Source organism: Rhopalosiphum padi, chromosome 2, assembly GCF_020882245.1.
Source record: "Rhopalosiphum padi isolate XX-2018 chromosome 2, ASM2088224v1, whole genome shotgun sequence".
Classification (NCBI taxonomy): Eukaryota; Metazoa; Arthropoda; class Insecta; order Hemiptera; family Aphididae; genus Rhopalosiphum; species Rhopalosiphum padi.
The window spans coordinates 14,190,830-14,213,118 of record NC_083598.1 but is presented as its reverse complement, the minus strand read 5'-3'; the positions used below and the strand labels follow the sequence as shown (position 1 = coordinate 14,213,118).

The 22,289-nt window shown below is 29.2% G+C and overlaps 2 protein-coding genes across 5 annotated transcripts; both read left to right on the top strand.

Moving 5' to 3' along the window:
- The first annotated feature begins 1,693 nt into the window (after positions 1-1,693).
- LOC132921135 (vascular endothelial growth factor A-like) lies at positions 1,694-5,317 on the top strand. 4 transcript variants are annotated; one of them, XM_060983989.1, is made up of 7 exons: positions 1,694-1,908; positions 3,919-4,042; positions 4,173-4,199; positions 4,276-4,460; positions 4,552-4,671; positions 4,742-4,917; positions 4,992-5,317. In XM_060983989.1, the coding sequence occupies exons 1-6, from the start codon at positions 1,699-1,701 to the stop codon at positions 4,877-4,879; spliced, it is 804 nt and encodes a 267-aa protein (XP_060839972.1). In that variant the 5' UTR covers positions 1,694-1,698; the 3' UTR covers positions 4,880-4,917; positions 4,992-5,317. The 4 variants fall into 4 exon arrangements, with proteins under 4 accessions (XP_060839972.1, XP_060839971.1, XP_060839973.1 ...); XM_060983988.1 differs by having other exon boundaries at positions 4,742-4,921; XM_060983990.1 differs by having other exon boundaries at positions 1,775-1,915; positions 4,742-4,921.
- A 3,847-nt stretch (positions 5,318-9,164) lies between these two features.
- On the top strand, positions 9,165-21,586 carry LOC132921133 (uncharacterized). Its single transcript, XM_060983986.1, has 7 exons — positions 9,165-9,515; positions 15,563-15,686; positions 20,552-20,578; positions 20,667-20,854; positions 20,933-21,043; positions 21,136-21,320; positions 21,398-21,586. The coding sequence occupies exons 1-7, from the start codon at positions 9,165-9,167 to the stop codon at positions 21,474-21,476; spliced, it is 1,065 nt and encodes a 354-aa protein (XP_060839969.1). The 3' UTR covers positions 21,477-21,586.
- Positions 21,587-22,289: the final 703 nt, after the last annotated feature.

Below are 22,289 nucleotides of genomic sequence, written 5' to 3'. Positions count from 1 at the left end.
GTTGGTTATATAATATGATATTTTGCATTTGCAATATCATTATGGTTTATATTTTTACGTTTTTTTTAAATTTTCTTCGAATAAATTTCAAAATTACTGCAAAAACTATAATTATGTAAAAATGGTAGGTTATAAATTCGCAAAACCAGTTTGTAAAATAATAAACGTTTTTTTAATCATGAGACTTAATTTTTGAAAAATGTATGTATATTTAAATTTTTCAGATAAACTTGTCTTATTTTGACTATATTTTAGATTTATTTTAAGCTTTTTATAGGCATTTGAAATAATGCTTGACATTCTTTATTAGTTTTCATTCGACTTTTGTAAGATATACATTTTTATTTAAACATAAAAATTTAAAATTTACAAGTTTCTTTACTGGAATTCAAAAAAAAAACCTTGAGACACATACATTTTTACAACTATTTGAAATTCAAATTTTGACAACATTTGGGGATTGAAGTGTAATAATATAAGTTATAACGATTTATCCTCGAATGATTTTAGTAAAAACTTGAAAAAATTCAACCATTAATACGTATAATTATTTTCATTACACAAATAATTTTTAAAACATTAAGACTAATTTTAAGTTTATCATAAAAATCTTTTTTATATGTATCAATAAAAAATATTATGTTTGGTTAAAAAGTTTGAAAATATAATACAAGGTTTCTCATTAGATGTACTTATAAAAATTAAAAACTGTCAACAATTTATTAACGGACATTTTTTTTTTACAATTTAAAGTAAAAATTTTAATTAACTAAATCATGAAAACTAAAATAAAATATTTTTAATTAAAAATGAATACAATTGTTAATATTTATGGCTAAAAATTTAAAATTTGTATTATAATTTTGTTTTTGATAAATTGGTCATACAGTATTCTAAAAATATCGAACATGTTTAACAATTATATGTACAATTGTTATTATAGATGTCTTAGGTTAACATTTTTTATTAAATATTTTTCATGCATAATTTAAATGTTTATTTAAAATTTAAGACTTCGGTAAATATTTTTCGTTAATCAATGACAGAAATAATTCAATCGAACCGATTTTTTTCATAAATAAGATGATAGGGATTATTCTTTATCGTTATAACTTAATTCCCTGTGGTTAGTTTAGAATTTTAGATTATACAGTTTTTATAATAAAGTACTAGTGCAAGATAATATAGTTTATTAAATTATTAATAACTTCTTATTTTTGTTTAATAACACGGATAATTCATGGCGTAATATGGCGTGGTAAAATAAGTAAGTATTTAGTGGTACTTTTTAAGTACGTATTTAAAGATAATACATCTTAAAATGTTTGGTAAAAAAGTGCATATTTTATGATTTTTAGTGCATTAAAGTCCTTGTTCTACACATATATATTTATATATTATAGTATGATACTAATTGAGTTTTATAAAATATTTATAAATAATTGATGATAGATTTTGTTCGTAGATAATATTAACTAAACGTATTTATTATATTTAATAAGATGAAATAATAAGTAATGTTTACCAAAATAAATCGATTGTAATTAGTGATTACGTAAAAAAAAATGATGAAAAGTCACTTGTCTTTTTCCACTCGATTATGTTGGTATGTATATAATACTTACACAGGATATTTGTGACTGCGCTACAGCTACTGTCCAATAATTAATCGACATACATGCTTATGAGGTTATACCCATGTGGTATCCTCTGTTCACCGTCGTTCATTTGCACGCCGTCGCGGTTGCAGAACGGATGCGCGAGATTCACCGAAACTGTATTTATTTTCACAGACTAACAACTCGCAATCATGTTGGCTGTTTATGCGCTGTCCGCCGTCTATTTGTCTCTGTCCGTCTTCACAGTCGCCTTCACCGAATCCACCGTTGCGGACGACGCCAGAAACTCGTGGGAAGTAAATAGAAGTTTTTCTTTTACATCCCGTCACGTCAATCGTAATAAAAAAAATAGGTATATACATATATACCATGTGCCCTGACACCCCAAAGTTTGAATTTTTCATTTTTTTTTTACCATTAATACTGTATTATAGCTTTTACCAATACTTATACCCTCAATTTCAGAAATTGTACCAAATATTTCCTGCACAAAAATCAATTTTTAATTAATGAAAAAAAAAAATTTTAATCCATTTTTTTAGTAACAGTGTGTTTGAGGTAACGTATCCTCTGCACTCCAGTAGAAAAATTGGTACAAATTATACTAAAATGAATGCTAAAAAAAAAAAAATTTAAAATTCTAGGCTGTGCAGGTATACCATCATTGTATGTAACTCATTCCGTTTATCGATTCTCTGTATCGCTCACCTATGTTATATTTTGGCGCTGTCGCTTATGTGTTTAATTATAAACTATTGTGTATTTACAAATTAACAATCAACTTGTTGATGCTATTCCGGATAAAAACGTGTTATTTATATACACATAATCTTACGTGAAATGTATACATTATAAGCCTATTTAAATAATTATTCAACTATATCAGCCACTCTCACGTATTACTGCATATAGTTACTATCAGTGAACGATGACGTGACGGTCGTCAGCGAATTCAAGGGGTGGCCTGCTTATCGTACCAATATAGATGCTAAATAAAAAAAATTACAGATTAATAGAAATCATTTAGCTTTTAATTTGATACGGAATTTTCATTGATAATAATTAATAATACAACTATTTTTTTTTTTATAACCTATGGGTCACATATACTATATTATAATATAACCCCAACATATTATATTTTTTGTTAGCCAAACTACCAGAAAATATTTTTTAGTCATGGCACTGTAGTACATCGCTATTTATTATTTAATGCAATCATTTCTGATTCAAACAACACAAACGATATAATAATGTATAATAACCCGTAAGCATGTACATCTATTTTAAGTAGGAAATCCGCACAAGAATGATATAATAGAATGACAAGTTACAAACAGAAATACAATCATATTGTCCTTGATCAATTCTTTGTGTAGGAACTTAATTTTTATAGATCATAGAAGTCAGTAAGTCCCTCTAAATTTTGCTATTTTACAACAGTCTACTACACGCATATTATAATATTTATAGTATCTAAACGCGATCGTGTTAAATTATTTTTAATGTAAGTATTCTGTGTACCTACTCGCTTAAATTCTAAGAGCTAAATAAAAATATTGACAGTAGAATATTATATATTAACCTTGCACTTTCGTGAAAACGTGATTCTTATGAAACTATAAGATACCTACTATATTATATTTTGGTAGGTACATTGGTATAACTGTATAAACATAACAAGTACGTAGTACATAAGTGGGCAAGTACATACACAACAATTGTTTGTTATCATAATATCTGATTTTGCAATGAAACACAGAATATTGGAAAATTCAACTCTTCATAGTAAACACTTTTAATTTAAAATAAATAAATTCATCTAAAGTCAACTAAATAATTAAAACTAGTCAATTTCACGACAAAAAAGTAATAAGCAAGAAATAAATGTTTAATTGGAATGAATTGTGTACTTAAATAAAATAGTTTTTATTGATATTGATTTAATTATGACTTTATTTATTATACCACCAGAGTTAATTTACTAAATAATTTAATAATTATTATTAATGTTTAAGTTAAAAATTGTATTACTTAACGTACTAAGGTATCAGCGTCGATTAAAGTGCTTTTTTTTAAACTTTATTGAGTACGCTTAGTGTAAGTAAAATATTTATTAATAATTATCAGAATAATATTATCTGTTTAAATTAATTTCCTATTATATTTATATTTATATATTATTTATTTTTATCTATGAAGATAAGGATTTTTAATCATGCTGTTCATAACACAATTTATAAAATGTATAAATTATAATTAATATATATGACTTATTAATTATTGTTATATTTTTTAGATTCCTTTGAATGTGATAATGGAATTGAATAAAGTAACAAATGTTTCAGAACTTTTTATTAAATTCATGCCAGACACAAATATGAATGATGCTCAAAAACTTTATACCACCATAGGTTTCCAAAGTAGGTTACCTAATGTGATCAAATCTAATAAGAGGTTTGGATGTATATAAAAAAAAAAAAACAATTATTTAATAATTTAATAATATTAATAACGAATAAAATATATATATATTGTTTTTCTGTATTTCAGATCGTAATGCATATAGCACGGGAATAAGTAAGTTTATAGTCTGTATTAAAATATTCAAAGAAATAATGTATAACAAAATATTAAAAATAATTTATATGTTTAGAAACAACGTTGATACCTAAAGTGGCAAGCTGTTCTATTGAACTTCAAACGGTCTGCCTTAAAGACACTGATGATCTTAGTTCATATTATTATCCAATGTGTACTCGAGTAAACCGATGTGGAGGTGGCTGTGGACATGATTTATTGGCATGTCGACCAACTAAAATCGAAATCCTCAACTTCGAAGTATGCGAATACAAGAAAATCTGAAATTTTTGTTTAATCTGTTAATTTATAAATTGTTTAATTTTTTTGGTCATTCATGTTACATTTTTAGGTTATAGTTTTACAGTATAAAGGATCGCAGAGATCTGGGAAATTTGAATTTAAAGGGCTAAAATCAGTGTCAGTAGACCAACATTTGAATTGCAAGTGCGATTGTATTATTGAAAAAGAAGTGTGATTAATAATTTTCTTTTCATTTTTAGAATAATGAATTGTTTATTATAAGTATTATTTATTTACAGAATTGTACACCTTTACAAGTATATAATCCTAACGAATGTGGTTGTATGTGCACCAATGAAGAAGATCGTCATGAGTGTCATGATGAATATGGGTTAAAATTGTGGAATTCAACAGCTTGTGCGTGCCGATCATTGTAACTGAAGAATATACTTCAGGACTTAACAGTGTTATGCTTGCGAGTAAACTTGAATTTTTAAACTATCTGTTTAAGACTTTATTCAAAGTTATAATAATGTATATATATTTCAGGTGGAAACTAATTATATACAAACACAAATAATTAAAAAATTAAATAAGCTTACTGGAAAACGTAAATAACAATTATGTACATGTGATAGAAATTTGATTTATCTTTTATAATTTAAAATTTCATTTACAAAGTTTATGCATATACTATATTATTATATTCTTAGACATCATAATGGTGAAAAATATGTTCATTATACAAACGTATAATATAATATTAAAGCTATTACCAACTTACCATACGGAATAAAGTTGTAATAATCTCAACGCAATCGTTTAGCACTAGTGTATTATAGTATATTCAATAGTATTAATTATTCATTCTTCAATTTCACTTTTGATTATTCGTTGGTCAGTCAACAGAAAACAGTCATAGTTTATTAAGGGGTTATGTATAGACAATTTTGTGTCATGTGTGCGCTACATTGTATTATGTGTGTTCATGTGAATGGGAGATGTAATAATTAGTTTAATTACTAATTAGTGAAAAGTTACGTTGGAAGACCAGTTGTATTGCGTTTGTCGTGCTTGGGTTTTAACGACGTCGCTTCATATGTCCGTATAATAATTGTATTATATTTGTACATCAGAATCTTAAAAAAAGTTGAATATTGCATTAAGCTTTTTATAAAACTCCCTAAACGAGAGGGTACGAATTTTCTAAAATCAGTAAACTTTTATACATGTTGATAATATTATTAATATAATATATCAGAGTAATATCAGAGTATGATAAAAAGAATCAAAACTATTCATGATTTTAAGATATTGCAATATTTATAATTTTTTAAATATTGCAATATTAATCATTTTTATTTTATATACTTACCTAGGTTACCATTTCTTTTATATATTTAGGATTTTAATTTATATTACATAATAACTATCCAGTGATTATATTGAGTCAGTTTTACATACTATCTAATGTATTATCATTTATTTATTTACATGTTTATGTTAATGTTAACAATTATTAGTAGGGCCCAGATTTATATGCAATAAAAATCTATAAAATATGCAGATTCATATCATAAGTATGCAAAATGATTTTTTTTTACAAAATAACAAACTAGGTATTAATAATTTATTACTATATATAAATGCCATATATCAAGAAGTTATATATAAAAAAAAAAAATTATAAACATTCTGATTTTAAAATGTTATTTATTTTATAGGTTAGTAGTACGTATATTGTATGTGTATGTACTCAGCGCCTTTTTGTAAGAAGATTTTTAAATTTAAGAGGGAATGTCTTGATTAAAGAAATTTATTTTTCATAGTAATATCAAATTACAGTATTTATAAAAAAGTATAGTAAGTATTCACAGCACTTTTATAGAGAGAACACAGTCTTTGACCCTTAATTTGTTGCTAAAAATATTTATCAAATACACATTGTGACTTATATTGTCTACAAAAATATTTATCTTGTTTAAAAAATGATTTTAAAACCTTTATTCATCAAACTGAAAATAATTATTTCAAATGATAAAAGAACACACATTTGATTAAATAAAATGATATTAATATCTATATTGTTTTTTTAAATGTGTTAATACACGTGTCACATTTATTATTATAAGTTAATATTAAATTATTTACGCAATTGTTCTTACTTCTCTATTAAAATGTACATATATATTTAGGTATGGCATTCCCTTTTTTATATTATAGTAAACAACGATAGAAATAAAATATAAAGAGGCAAATGTATATGTGGTAGTGTGAAATAGTGAAAAGGTTAATAATTTATAGTTTATACCTATATTGATATATAATCAATAGTATAAGAAAATTAGGAAAAAATATATTATGGTGGTTTTGAAAAGCGGACTAAAATGTTAGTCGAAAAAAAAGACTATGGAAAAAAAAATTCAACGGAAAAAATTTCGAAAGAATAACCCACCCGGTAAAATAATATTACACGGAAATAAAAACCTATATAAATGCTGCGCATTTTACATTACCCAACTATTGATAAAACTTTCAACACTGACTAGTTTGAGTACAGTACAGTTACAGACGTTACAGTACTTAATTTATGATTTTGAGTACTTACTCCTTATATTATCTAAACTATTACATAAAATGAAACAAGCACAATAAAAATGGAACAAAATAAAAGAAAAGCTCGTATAATTTGAATTGTTAAACCAATATTATGTAGGATAAAACAAAAAATTATTTATATCATAGTATTATGTTATAATTTTTTGTTTTTTTCGCCTCGAATTTTTCTCCGTGGGTATTTTTCTCGTGATTTGACAAAAAAATCTAAATACATAATTAACTTTTATATATAATATTATCCTTATATCTATTATAGGCACAACTAGGTGTTTTTTTTATCGATGATTTATCTTGTGTCATACGTTATTAATGTTAGGCTCGTAAAGATGTAATATGGCGAGGGTCACTATTTATAATTTTCTTGGTAAAAAAAGTAAGTACTTTTTACCGGGTAAGTAAGGATTGTAATACATTCTGTACAGCGTCGAGTACGCATGTTATTATTCGATTATTATTAAGGACAGTTTCGTATCATTGTTTGTTATTCGTAATGGTATATATATGTTATAGGCAAAGTAGGTCCGAACATTTTGGGAAAAGTAATAATGATCATTTTGGTATGACATTTTACGAGATTGCCCGGGCAAAGTGTAACTTGCCCGGATTCAAGTGGTTAAAGTAAATTAAATACAGTGCGCAGCGCGCTGCGCATATTTATATCGAATAGCATTTATACATAACAATTATACTAGAAAATTATACTTTGATATTTTATTCGTACGTGACATTGACACGGTACGCAACGGTCGCCGGTCGCCGGTACAAAGTACAGGCACTGCAGCGACCACGTGCAACGACGATACGACACCGTCGACTCTCCCCCGCGCCGCTAAAGCACAATGTGGGACCGGAAGACAAGTTGATCCGGACGAGTACCGGCCGCCGGTTGTCTCGCTCTCTTGCGTGAACCGTGAACCGTCTTACCGACAACGGCGACAACTTCGCCTAGTCGTAAGAACGCGTAGAACATAATTGTGTATTCTATTTTATGTCGTAAACACCTGACATAGTGACATTTGACAACTAGCTATTGTGTACCGTTATTTATCATCAATAAAAATACATCGTACAAATAGTGAAATTCGTGTTGTTCTTCTATACTGACTGGCTCACCGTGAACTCACCGAGCACCTACCGCCATGGGCAATACTCGTAACCGATAATACGAACCGATCCGTAATGTTAACGATACAGTGATCGCATAGTATATTGCGCGAACACTATTGCCATTCACGATAATATACACGTTTATCCAGGATAATGAGGTACTACCATTACAAACTTCTTTAAGATATGAAGTGACAAGAAAAATTGGGTGGTCACTGGTCAAAAGTATGAAAGGTGTACTTGCACCTTGGTAAGACCAACCGGTGTAAATGTAAAACATCTTTGCAACTCAAAGTGCCACACTATTGGTGTATGTTGTATGTAGGTACTATGTAGTAATAAATTAAGTTAAATAATTCTATCTCTATGTGCTTAACATTATTTCTTAGTAATAATAACTAAAATAATTATAACTTAATAATAAAAAGTATTATTTTTGATCATGTCAAACCACTTTTATATAATAATATTAACTCTTCAGTTTTATGTACCTAATTGAATACCTAATAGATTTAAAAAAACTAATATTTGAAGCGTCTATTTTAGGTTTATTTATGATTATTTAAGTACCATATAAGATATCTTATTTAATTTTAATATATTCAAATATTCAATATTTAACCTACAGTGCCGAAATCGAATTGGGCACTGTATACAATGCCCAGACAATGTTAACTTATTCTAACTTAAATTGAGTGCAGAGTGCTCAATGTTCGATTTCCTACTTTGACCGTAACAACGCTCGGTGGCAGCGGATAGAGAAGAACGAACATACCGTGTTAATTGTGGCGGTGATGCTGGTGGTGGTTGCGGCGGTGATGGTAATGGTTGTGGTGGTGGACCATGGTCTTGGTCATCGATTCGCGGACATCCAAAATCGTCATTCGCATGCTGTCACGACGACAGAACGTTAGCGACACCGGCCACGCCCGCACACGATCCGCTCGCGCAACGTAACCAAATAATATAAAACGCGCGGTACTGTTGTTCGCAGTCATGTTAACGTGCACAGCTTCGCTGTCCACCACTGTCGTCTGTTGCACACTGCTGATCGTCACTGTCACAGCCAGGCACGGACAGAGCGTGGCCCGTTTGACGACGTCCGCGGATTGGCGCGGAGACATCGTCCACACGACAGACATCGAGCGTGAAGACGTCGTCCACACGACAGACATCGGGCGCGAAGACATCGTCCACACTACAGACATCGGGCGCGAAGACGTCGTCCACACGACAGAAATCGGACGTGACACCATCACTTCGGGCGGCAGTTCTTCGTGCTGCGACGGGCAATACACAGCCGCCACATCGTCACCATCGCACAACACTGTCGCAAGTCCCCGTAAAGTAAGTAACTAACCTGGTTAGGTCTGTCCCGCCCTCTCGATCCGCACGAGCAGTATTTCGGTATAAACAGTATTCGTATCGTGTAATACAATATTTAATGTCATTGGGTATAACTATTTCGCAATGTAAAATGCTTATAAGCATAATAATATATTATATTATGAACTCTGCCTCTCACTCTCCAGACATTTTCAGTTGCACTATACTTTTGCATCCTGCTGCAGTATGTTATTATTAATTTTTATTATATTCGCGCAAGTGCTTCGATATTATTCATTATATGTAGCGTATGGAGAGGAAATATTATTCGAGTTGCCTCACTGTAAAAATAATACCCGACGTAACCAACATACTTATTACCCACATAGTAGACTCAGGGGTGGACACACGAGGAGTTTGGGAGTTCAGGTGACCCACAGTTTTGTTTTCAGAAAAATCTGGCACTTTAAAATGATAAACTACATAAATATGTATAATACTACAATAGTCAAAAATTAAATATTATTAAATAATAATAATTAATAAAATGTACACAGATTCGAGAACATTAATTCTATAAAAATATAATTACAATTTATAAATGTATTAATATATTATGTTATATAGAAATACGTTAAGACAGGGTTGTGGGCATTGAAGTATAAATATCAGGTACAATATCGGGGGGCTGGTGCATGTCAACAAATAATTTAACTAAATCGAAAAACACGCGTATAATATAAGCAGCCTACCGTACGCGCGGCTGCCTTGATCTTTACAAAACATTCACCGATACTGTTGTTTAAATAAATAAATAACATAATGCATGGTGAAAATAATTAGGGAAATATTATTGAGTCTGCTAATGACAATTTTAAATGTAATACCTATATAGTACATACACCGTACTATAAACGTACTTTGTTATTTTGGATTCATTTACAAATACATTGAAACATCGTTTGAAGATTTCTCTAAAATAATTTGAAGAACTAAATCCAAAGAAAACTCAGATCAAAACCTTATTTCTATTAAACATTTATCAAGATTTTATGAAGTTTACATATATGAAATGGATATAGAATTAAAATACCGTTCATTTTGTCTGGCTTACCATCAGCTTAAAGTTTATAATGAAACTGGACCATTAAAATTAAATGAAGTGTTGAAGTTCGTGATATCTAGAGACGTGGTTTTTTTATATCCAAATATTTATATTGTATTTTGTATAAAAAAATTTATACACCTTCAGTCAGCAGTGCAACTGCAGAGAGAAGTTTTAGCCAGCTAATGAACAATTAATAATAACTGTTGACCACACAACGAATTTATTTCTTAATAGTTAATATGTTGAAATCATTCTGGGTTTCTCGTTAAGTTAGAAGTTACTTATGAAAATAAAAGTAACTCGTTAAGAAACTTGGTTAAAAGTAACTTAACTTAACTTTTTAACTCGTTAATGCCCAGCCTTGAATTATTGTAATATTCTTTACTATTCTTATTTTAATTTTAATATATTATAATAAAAAATATAACTGAATTATTTTTCTATTGGATTAGAATTAGAACTGCCTTCTACTGTGAAAAAGAAAACAGTTATTGAAAACTAAAATTAAGTGAATATACTGCAACTATATAAACAATTAATACAATTATTAATATGTATAAACCCTTCTAAAAATCTAAAATACTTAATATTTTTTAAAAATTCCAGGTAATTTTATTAATTGAATAATAACAAATAAAATTAACAATTGATTAATAATACCAAAGTTTGTAAGTAAGATTTAAATTTTACTTAAAACTTAGTTGTGACTTATGTCTTATCCCTTATAGTTATATTAAATGTTGGTTTTAAAATATAATATAAATAAGGTAAATTGCGAACGCAAGACTTTGTAAAGCATAGTTGGTTGAACCTTCTGTACAGTGGCCTCTCGTAAGTGAGGCAGACCCACAGTAGGTACTTAAAATCCCGAGTTCGCCACTAGTAGTAATACGTACTACGGTATTTTGTTATTAATTACTGACTTGTAAACGATTTTATTTGGGCATGGATCAATTACCAATTGCACTAAATACAACATTTTTGTTTAGGGTCAGCATACAAATTGCGCTTCTTATATTTTAGGGTCAGTTTACCAATGCGTGCCATATATTTTAGGAAAGGTATACCTATTAAAGGACTTGTAAACGATTTTATTTTTCATAATGAACACCAAACATAATAAACAAATGACGCTGATAAGTTACATAACGTTTATGCAGTTATGCTTCCATCTAAACCAATACTTACTTACATAAGATATCATTATAATATAATGATTTAATTAATAAAATAATCAAAAATTATTTTATCAACATTTCAAAATAACTATAATATAAAACGAGTACAAGTAAACAAATATTATACTCTCTTCGAACGTATTAGATTTAAGATTTCAAAACGTGATTATTATATCAAAATAATTGTAAAATTTGTTTCAATTGTATTTTCGTTAAGTATTCCGGTTGAATCTTGATGGCACATCATGGTACAATCACTATATTATATAATATCCCGGTTTTAGTTTTTAAATATAATATTATATTTTGATGATAATAAAGAGTCAATATATTTTATTATACACAAAAAAACGAAATTTTTATTACAAATTTTTAATCACATTTAATAATATGGGAAAATCTACTTATAGTAAAGTTATTATTTATATCTAACTACATAAGTAACTAGTTATGGTAATATAATATTATAATCATTAGAAAATCCATTTGAATTAATATTTATTTAATACCATTTACTCAAATTTAAATTGTAAATTGTATGTATTATATTCTTTTGAGGTTAATTATTAATTTTTTCGTTTTGTCTAGCCAAACTAAAATCTACCTAAATAATATAAATATTCACTATTAAGGAAAAACTAATCTTAATTTATTAACCAATTCTCAAGTACTAATACTTACCTACACTGTTGTATTTTATTTTATTTATTTATGTTATATTTTTTTTAAGGCGCGACATGCAGCATGTGATGTTGATAATTAGACACTAATCACTCAGGGTCTCAGTGATTACCAACTTTTCATTCAATATGAATTTATTGAAAAGTATAACTAATACCTATTAAAAGCTACTAGTGGAAGCATGATTAACGAAAATATGTACTATAACATTTTTATGGGTGATGATAGTTTTCCTTATCAAATACAAACATATCTATATCATGACTCACACAACTTAGAAGAATTTATAGGCGACATCTTACCTATCTCAAAAAATCTCAAGGACTACGTCTTAGTATCCATTATTAGGTAATGACAGTTAGTGTAAAATAAATACCCTATACTTATATTTAAGTAGATGCGCTGTTATTAAAAAAAAAAAATGATCAAACAGGTCAATTATGTCATATTAATAGTTTGAATTTATTTTAAAATTATTTTGATGAAAATAAAACTAAAAAAAAACTTGATTAAAAGAAAATTTTTAGAGCACCTGGGAATTGAGCCACAATTTATCGTTTTCGAAAAGGTATACAGTAACTTGGCCACTATTTTCAACGATTTTAATTATTGTATCCGGTATTGAGCCACCATTAAGTTTTAAACTTCTATAAAATAACATTTATTATACGTTTTTTTAGGAGTTCAATCAGAAGTTTATATTCAAATTAGAGGCGTCAGGAAACGAACTTTAATTTGAAACAATTATATTAATTATAATTAAATCTGTATCATATTATTTAAAAAAATAATTTTATTTTTAAATATTAAAAAAAAAAAATTAGTTAATAAATATTACATACTTGTGTATTTTTGTATAATATATTTATAGCCTAATTTCTGGGCAGTAAAAGGTATAAGCTAATATTGTATATAATATAATAAAAATAATATAATATTTTATATGAAGCAGATAGACAAAATGTGGCCCAATTACCGACCATCCAATGTTAATAATAACTAAATAGTAGAATTATAATAATTTATTAGCTAACCTTAGATGTTATATCGCTAGCTTACTTGTGCACCTCACATTAACTCCAAACGTTATAACTCTCAAGGATCAGTGTTAACTACGACATATACTTACTTTTAAACATGTCCACTTGCAAAAACAAACTGCTTATATAGAAAATTTTACTGAAACCAATATGGGTAATGAAGATATAGCATAAAACTTTTGGGGTCAACAAAACCCACTGACATTAATTTAATACAAACGTAACAATCCAAAACCCTAAAAAAAAATCACTAAAGCCTCATACTACGTTTCTAATCAAATCCTCCGGCCTCTAACATGAGCCTTCCATACCCTTTGTAGCTAATAACAATACATTACAAAACATTTCTTAATCACATAAATCTATCATTTTATTATGTAATAGAATACAAATAACGTACACTATAATTAATAATAATAATTTTATAAACATATTGTAAATATTTAGTTAGCTATCACTCTTGCTATGAATAATAAACTACAACTACATACTTTTTCTACAAATAAAAGTTCATATACAAATTTAAAATATAAATGTAATGTCAATGTGAATCATTTGACTTCATGTAATGTCCTTACAATCGTTACATACGTGATTCGTACATAGCGGAGTGCCCGAATTGGTTCACGGGTTGTTTCAAAGAGTATATCCGAATTAGTTCCCGGGTTTTTACAAAGGGTATATCCGAATTGGTTCCCGAGTTGTTAAAAATTGTGGCTTAGTAATAATAATAAACAGTAAAATTTTATAACAAACATTTTTTTAAAACTTAATTCTACTATATTTCGTTATTTTAATTTTTGTCCATTTCTGTTTTTATAAATGTTTTCTTATTTTTAGACTTCAGATTTTGTAGTTTGTTCGTACTTTGCAATTTTATATAAGTTTCAATTTGAATTTTTTTTACTACATCCTTAAATATATTTGGATGTGCGGAATAAAAGCAACTGATGAACTTGCTGTAAAATGATTCACAGCAATTAGTAGTTCGTTCTATACTACTGGTATATCCAGCCTACATTGTTGGTGAAAATGAGCTATCTTTTTCAATATAATCAAATAATTCATCAAGTTTGTTCATTTATCGGTTTTAATAACATTTATTCGTTAATATAGCAATCGTTATCGTTATGTAATACTTCTTGAGCTTTTCGTTTCAAATTGTTGCTTAATTTTTGACTGTTAAGTTTTTTTATCAATGTCTTTTTCGTGGTTAAGTATAAAATTTTAATTAACAATTATATTTAAATTATTTATTTTTAAATACGACTTACATATTCTTTGTACACATGTCCAACGGTCAATGTCGACTGCCAATTTTTTTTGAAATCCAAATTTATAACCTTCTAATATGATTAGTTTTTTTCATTTTTTTCATTATACATAAATTCCATATTTGCAAAAATTTAACACTATACGTAAACTCAATGGTTATGTTGCGATGCATAACTGAATATCTTGCCGACTAACGAGTAATGACTATCCGTCTACCTATATCGACCAATTCAGATGCAGCCGTATACATAGATACCTACACAGTTGAACACATTAATGCATTTTAAATTGTAATACATAATGGTATTTTAATATTTAATACACTTGACCTTGATTAAATTACAGAATACAAAAAATAGTTGTTTTGTTGAATAATGAGGTAATTCATAAGCTTTTAATATAATTCCACTCTGTTGATATTGTTGATTTATTTTTTCAATAAAGGATTTAATTATTTTTTAGGAGCATATTCATTGTATTTTATTTGTATCAATTAGTTAATAGGCATTGACTTTGTTGCATACATAAATAAGTTATATAAGAAAAAACAGTACCTCAAACCAATACAGTATATTCTTATAAAGTTAAAACATTTTTGAAATCAAAATTAATATTAATAGAAATGAAATGTAAATTATAATAAATATTAATTTATGTAAAATATAAACTTATTTGTGTGTTTTTTTACTGCTTTTAAGTTATTTTACGATGTCAAACGCCAATTAATATCCACTTAACTATAAAAAGTAAAATGTTTACCTTATATTCACAAGTTTTATGTTTCAGATCCCTTTGGATGTTATAATTGAACTGAATCAGGTGACAAATGTGTCAGAACTGTTCTCTAAATTCATTCCGGATACAAATTTGGATGAAGCCCAAACACTTTTCTTTACAACAGGTTTTCAAAGTAAGTCGATGAACTAATTAAATGTATTTCTATAAAACCAAACCAATATAATTAATTTTCAAAATACTGATGAAATAGGTATAACTTGTATTGTATACTAAATGTATTTTGGTATTAACGGTACCTCTCAACGAATAATGGATTTTTTATTAATAATTTAACAATACGTTATCGAACACACAATACAACGCCCTGAGATAATTAAATTAAAAAAAAACATATTAAAAACAAGAGTTGTTAAACTATATTAATCACTCCATTAAAAAACAATTACACTTTTGTAAGATGTTTGCTAAAATAGTTTTGAATAAATAAATAAATATTCTAATACCTACTTAAACAAATATTATTCTGAATACGTATTTTTCTTATTGTGATAATACTATTCCCAAAGTGTATTGTGTATATAAAAAAGTATTATACATATTGTGTTCAGTATACACTATACATGATATCTAAGTACGAGTCACTGAGTCAGTTATACAAATTAACATTTTTTATAAATAATATTAATTTTTTTCTTCAAAATATTTTTAGTTTATGTTGCTATTTAGGGGAATTGTAAGTTCCTACACGAGACTAACAGGAAAAGAATTATATACGTTAATTATTCCTACATATTTAATGACGTATAAGTTCTTCACGGTAAAAAAAAGGTACGTACCTATGTTAGTTCCTACATAGCAAAAGACAGGTAAAAAAAATATACTACATTTTATATAATATTATAACTTATAAGTTATCAAACTGATGATACTGTCTTAAAAAAATAAAAATATGATATCTTCGGTGACCCTTCTCATCATAGCGAGGTTGTGCTAAAGAGCGCAACAGACCATTGTAAATAATGACGATTTTTAGTCATTGAATGAAACACTGATTTTATTTCAAATTACCTAGTTTCATTGGAAAAATATGTCTGTAGACTTAAATTGAAAGAAGAAAAATTAAGTATAAAAAAGACCCCCTCTTAAGAGTATAAAACGAGTAAAAAATAATACAAATCATCGTGAAGATATTAAAATATAATATTCTATTTACCATAGGTACTACGTGTTATACATAAAAATAGTCGTCTATAGAAAATAAAAAAAGGTGTTAATTCCTAATATTTACTGGCTGTTAAGAATAATGAACATAGCTGGCGTCTTAGTACTCGTCGTCTGGAAGGCACGGCATCGGACGAAACCAGAATTTAGTTAATTTGCAATTCAGAGTTCAAACGTCAAACACCACACAAGAGTAAATGGCTGCAGTCTACGAATCAATCAACATCGATGAAATCGAATACTGTTGTTATTAATGAAATCATCGGTAATCGTATAATATCATTATCGCAATACAATGATTTCGTGCATTGAAGATACAGCAGTTGACGAACCGACGACGTACGTAAAATTGCAGTTCTTAGTTGAAGCCGTCGGATAGGATGACAGAGAGTAGGTACCCCCGAGAAAGAGGAGGCATGGAGTCTGGCGATAAGTCACCAACGCGCGTTTTCCGGCATGCCGTGGTGCGACGAGTTCACGGGTGTCGCATGCTCGGTTATGGACGCGTTAGACCCCCTGTGCATGGTGGTCAGCCTAACGGCACCCGCCTTTCACAATCGCGCGGCCCAACGGCGACACGGTGGCTGTATTATAAGTGGTCTCCGGAGTTATAGCAATCGTTACTGATTTACGAGAGATCGACAATTAATCGTTACGTAACAATGCGACCGACTGCTTGATGGACACGAAACGTCACGGACAACGGTATAGTTAGAGCGAGAATGTACTGCATCGCGCGTACAAAGGTGTAACGACAAACGGTATAAAAGTTGACGGGCGGCGACGGAACAGCCGGCGAAGAAGCCGGACAACAACGATAAAAACATTAAAAACGTACTAAAGCGTTTAACGTCGAGTAAGTTGCCACGAAGCGGTGGCACACTAGGACGCATGTCAAAATAAAAGCGTCCCGGTGTACGACGTTTACCTGTCACGACACGGCCGGCGGAAACTGACGAACCGCCGAGCGCAATCGAACAGGCATAAAAATAATACGGTGACCGATAAAGCAGCCGATCAAAATCGACAAAACCGCAAATGGTATTTTGCGATCGTACAAAAATACGATGTCGGTGTCGGAGACGTCTCAACAACATATATTGTAAAAGTAAAAAAAACAAAACAAATCTCGTGTGACATGGATTGCGGGAACATAGGTACAACCAATGGTCAACATGTCTTTGAATGCAGTGACAATGTCTAATTGCAGTGACATGGCGGTACTGAACGAGATCCACATATTATACATATATATATCCTGACTGCAACCTTGATTGTGACGATATATATATATATATATTTATTATGTATCAAAACACTGTGGTGACATCACTGACATCGGGTCACGGACTATATGTGATATTAACGTCAATACGTCATTGATAACAATAATAATGAGCACAACGGAACAATTACAAGGTGACCGGTCGGCGTTTGCATCACCCGCGAAGACGCGCGATTTCGATGTGATGCATCGTCCGGTAATAGTGAATTTGACGGGCCGTAGGTATTCATAACGAAACTGATGCGCCACCAATAACATACGAGGTTGACTAATATATATATATATATGTGATGGCAATGCAAATTACATACCAAAACGTTAGCCGAATGGCGAATCGTCGGGCGGGCCGTACATTTTACGCACCAAAACGATATATGGTTTTGAGTGTACCAAACACTCGTCACTCGATCTACAGTAATTAATTTTTAATCACATGTATATCATTTATTTTTAAAACTTTTATAAGAAAACTTTTAAACAATTATAATCTTCAAAAGACTTAACATTCATAGTGAAGATATTCTTAACATAATGGCTAAAACTTCGCGAAAATTAGATTTAGTATTGTAATTTTTTCTTTATATCAATGTTTATTAAAAAAAAGTTCTACTTTTCTATAGTCGATTTTCAAAAACACACCCCAAATCATTTTTCTGCGTACGTCCCTGGCGACAGTTCTACCGACTTGGAAATGTGAAGATCTTGGACCCGTTCAAGAATAGACACACGTGACTTAACGAAGCCAAGAAGTTCATGTACCGTTGGGATAATCGGCCGTAACCTGTATCTTAAACAATGTCCTGCACGAAGTAGATAAGCAGCGCGATTCAAGCGAGAATAGAATAAAATCACCGAGGTTCGGTATGGCCAGTGATTCGAGTACAGAGACGCTCTCACTAAAAGCGACCATAAACCGGTTGAGTTCCGCCAATGATTTGGTAGTAGATGGTGACGTGCTCAACAACAACTCTACCATAGCACCGGAAACCAAACGAGGTTTATCGAAACGAGATTCTATACTTGATCAAATTAATTTATACGTATGCCTGGATACAGACCACAGATAAACGGCACAGCAAAAAAGGGTCGCAGAGGACCCAGATCACTTCAGTCTACCAATTTTGACTAGGAAAAGAACGGGCAGTACACCGAACGACACACGATACGTGGAAATCGTGTAACGCGACACACGTAGACCAAGACAGTCGCTCACAAAAACCAAAGGCCGCAAAATGCCAGACATACGGCGGAGCGAAGACTGGACACGGCGGGCGGCTTGCCGGACAAAAGATAGCTGCACGGACATCGTTGGCGATCGTCGATTATCATCGTTGATATAGATAAATATTAGGCCGCGTTTGAGTCGCGAACAGATAAATTAAAAATGTTTTCTTTTATTGATTGTTAGGGTATAATGATGTATAATTTCAATTAGTTACCATTATCTCAGTGCGAAGATATTATACAACATACAATTCCATACATTATTATGTCCTATTAAAATGCATATTGTATTAATAATAAATAAGCGGTGGTATTGCACAACTCTATGAGTAATATAATAGATAATTTGCTTTTAAAAAGTAATACATTTTTAGTAAATATTTATTTAATATCTGAACTGATTAATGATTACAAAACAAAATTTATGAACAATATTAAATGTAATATTGAATACTTATATGGGTACTTATATATTTTTTAAATTATTTTATATTTTTTTTAATTTCAAATTCCATATAATATTTCGCTGAACATTTCTGTATAATATAAAAGTCGAATTTCAATTGAGTAGTAACCTGCTTAAATGCGTGTTGATTTGCGTTTAACAACAATTTGCGGGGTACCAATATGCCTCCATCTTTTATATATAATTTTTAAATAATACAGGAGATATCTATACCAAACTCTACTTGCTTTAGATATTTTATTAAAGACAACACTAGTTGTCATTATGCAGTGCTTTCTGAATAAATTATCGATACGCTCAGTACTTCAGTTTTCAAAATTTTTTTCAAAAATCACGATTTAGTTTAATTCGGAAAGACAAATTAACAGAATTTTAATTTAAATACCTATGGCTAGTGTGGAGCTCTGCAAAAAATTTATATACAGTTGTGGGAATATGTAAAAAAATGTATTATATTAATAAAAATCTGATCATATAATTATAATTTCCGGAAGAAATTATTTTATTTAGTTCCATTTTGAATAGTTTGAACAGACTGTGTAAGAAGATAGGCTATAAACATTAATTGTATTTTGATATCGTTTGATCTTATTATATGGCGGTTCTTATTGAAATAAGAATAAATAATTACGAACAACAAATATTATGTGTGTAAAAGATCTACTAGTAAATGAGATATTACATGAATTTACAATAATGTATTGTAATGCCTTGTTATTACTTTAATTATAACTAAAAATCATATAATATCTTAGATAACATTATTTATCAAAGAATAAATAACTTTATGAATAAATTATTATTTAAAATTAATTATATGTTATTGTTTATTTTGTTTCAGGCCGAACTACACTAAATATAGAAAGAAGTATGTATTCTAGTCACATAATAAATTTAAATAAATACTTATGGACATTCAATCAATAAAAAATATTATAAATAATTTGTTTACTTAGAATCAACGTTGGTTCCTAAGCCAGCCGGTTGTTCTCCTGTACTTAAAACGGTCAGCCTTAAAGATACTGACGATCAAAGTTTATATTATCATCCTGCAACGTGCATTCAGGTGTATCGTTGCGGTGGTTGTTGCCTCCACGACTTGTTGGAATGTCAACCGACCAAAGTCGATACCATCGACTATGAAGTATGTAAAACTAAAGCTACTTTTTTTAGTCATTCAATTGTATCTGTTACTAATTTTTTATCATATTATATTTCATAGGTTATGGTCTCACAATATAAAGGTGCTGGAAAATTCGACTTCTTAGGTCGAAAAATAGTGTCGATAGAACAACACTTGAAATGCAAGTGTGGATGCGTTGTTAAACAAGAGGTGCAATTAAATAGCATTTCATATTCTTCCCATACTTCGAAATTGATTGATGATTATAGCATTGAACATGTATTGTTTTGTTTTGTTTACAGAATTGTACCTCCTTGCAAACGTATAACCCAAAACAGTGTATTTGTACGTGTAGTAACCAAGAGGACCTCGATAAGTGTATCGAAGAAAACGGTTTAAAACTATGGAATTCAGCGACTTGCAGGTGCCAATGTCGTGAAGTCAAAGAATGTACTTCAGGATTTGGATTTAATTATAATACATGCAGGTAATTTTTAAACTGTCATATTAGTTGTATTGAGTAAGGAATAAATTAAAATCCTATTATAATATTTAATATTTCAGATGTGAAGCTTTAAGACAAAGAATAAAAAACACTGCTTATGAATTCAACAAAAATACATATTCATTGGGAGAAACGTGACCTAATCTAAATTTTAATGTGAATAATCCTTTTATTGATAATTAATAACAATTTTTTATATACAGGATAGAGCTTGACTTTTTCTATTAAATATATCAATTTATTTTATAGTTTGCTCTATTTATATTATATGTGTTGTATACCTGTGTTTTTAAAAAGCCAAAACTGTATTTATTTTTATTTTTAAATTATAATTTAGATTCTGAACAGAGTGAGGAATGTATAGATTTTACAATAATGTATGTTTTTTTTTTTATTTGTGTCTGTCATCACGTTTTGGAGTAGAAATAATGCGTTGATTTTTGACTTCAGTACCTTTTTGAAAAGGAAAATTTATCAAGTTGGTACTTTGGGCGGTCAAAACTAAAAAATTTCCAGTAGTTTTCAAATGCGTCTGGAAAAATCCTAATAAAAATTTTCGGAATCCGTGAATTTTTACGCATAATTAGTTTTCGAAAAAATTTTTTTTTTTTTATTTTGCTGTAATTCAAAAACGATTCATTGTAAATACTTGACTAAAATATTTTGACTTTTTTTAAGCTATTTATAGAAAATTGAAACTTGGCATTCCAAATTCTTTAAAATTTAATAGATGGTTTTTTTTATAAGTTGTACTTATCGTGGTAGAAAAGGTGAGCAAGTGAATATCGCTCTGCTGTATACTAGAGATGGAGAGTAGGTCACTATAATGGATGTGTTAAATTTGAATGCAATGACAGGTATCATTGTATACGAAAAACGATTCTGAACGGAGATGATTTGTCAGTATAGGATAATTAGTATGATATATTATATTATTACCTATATTTTAAC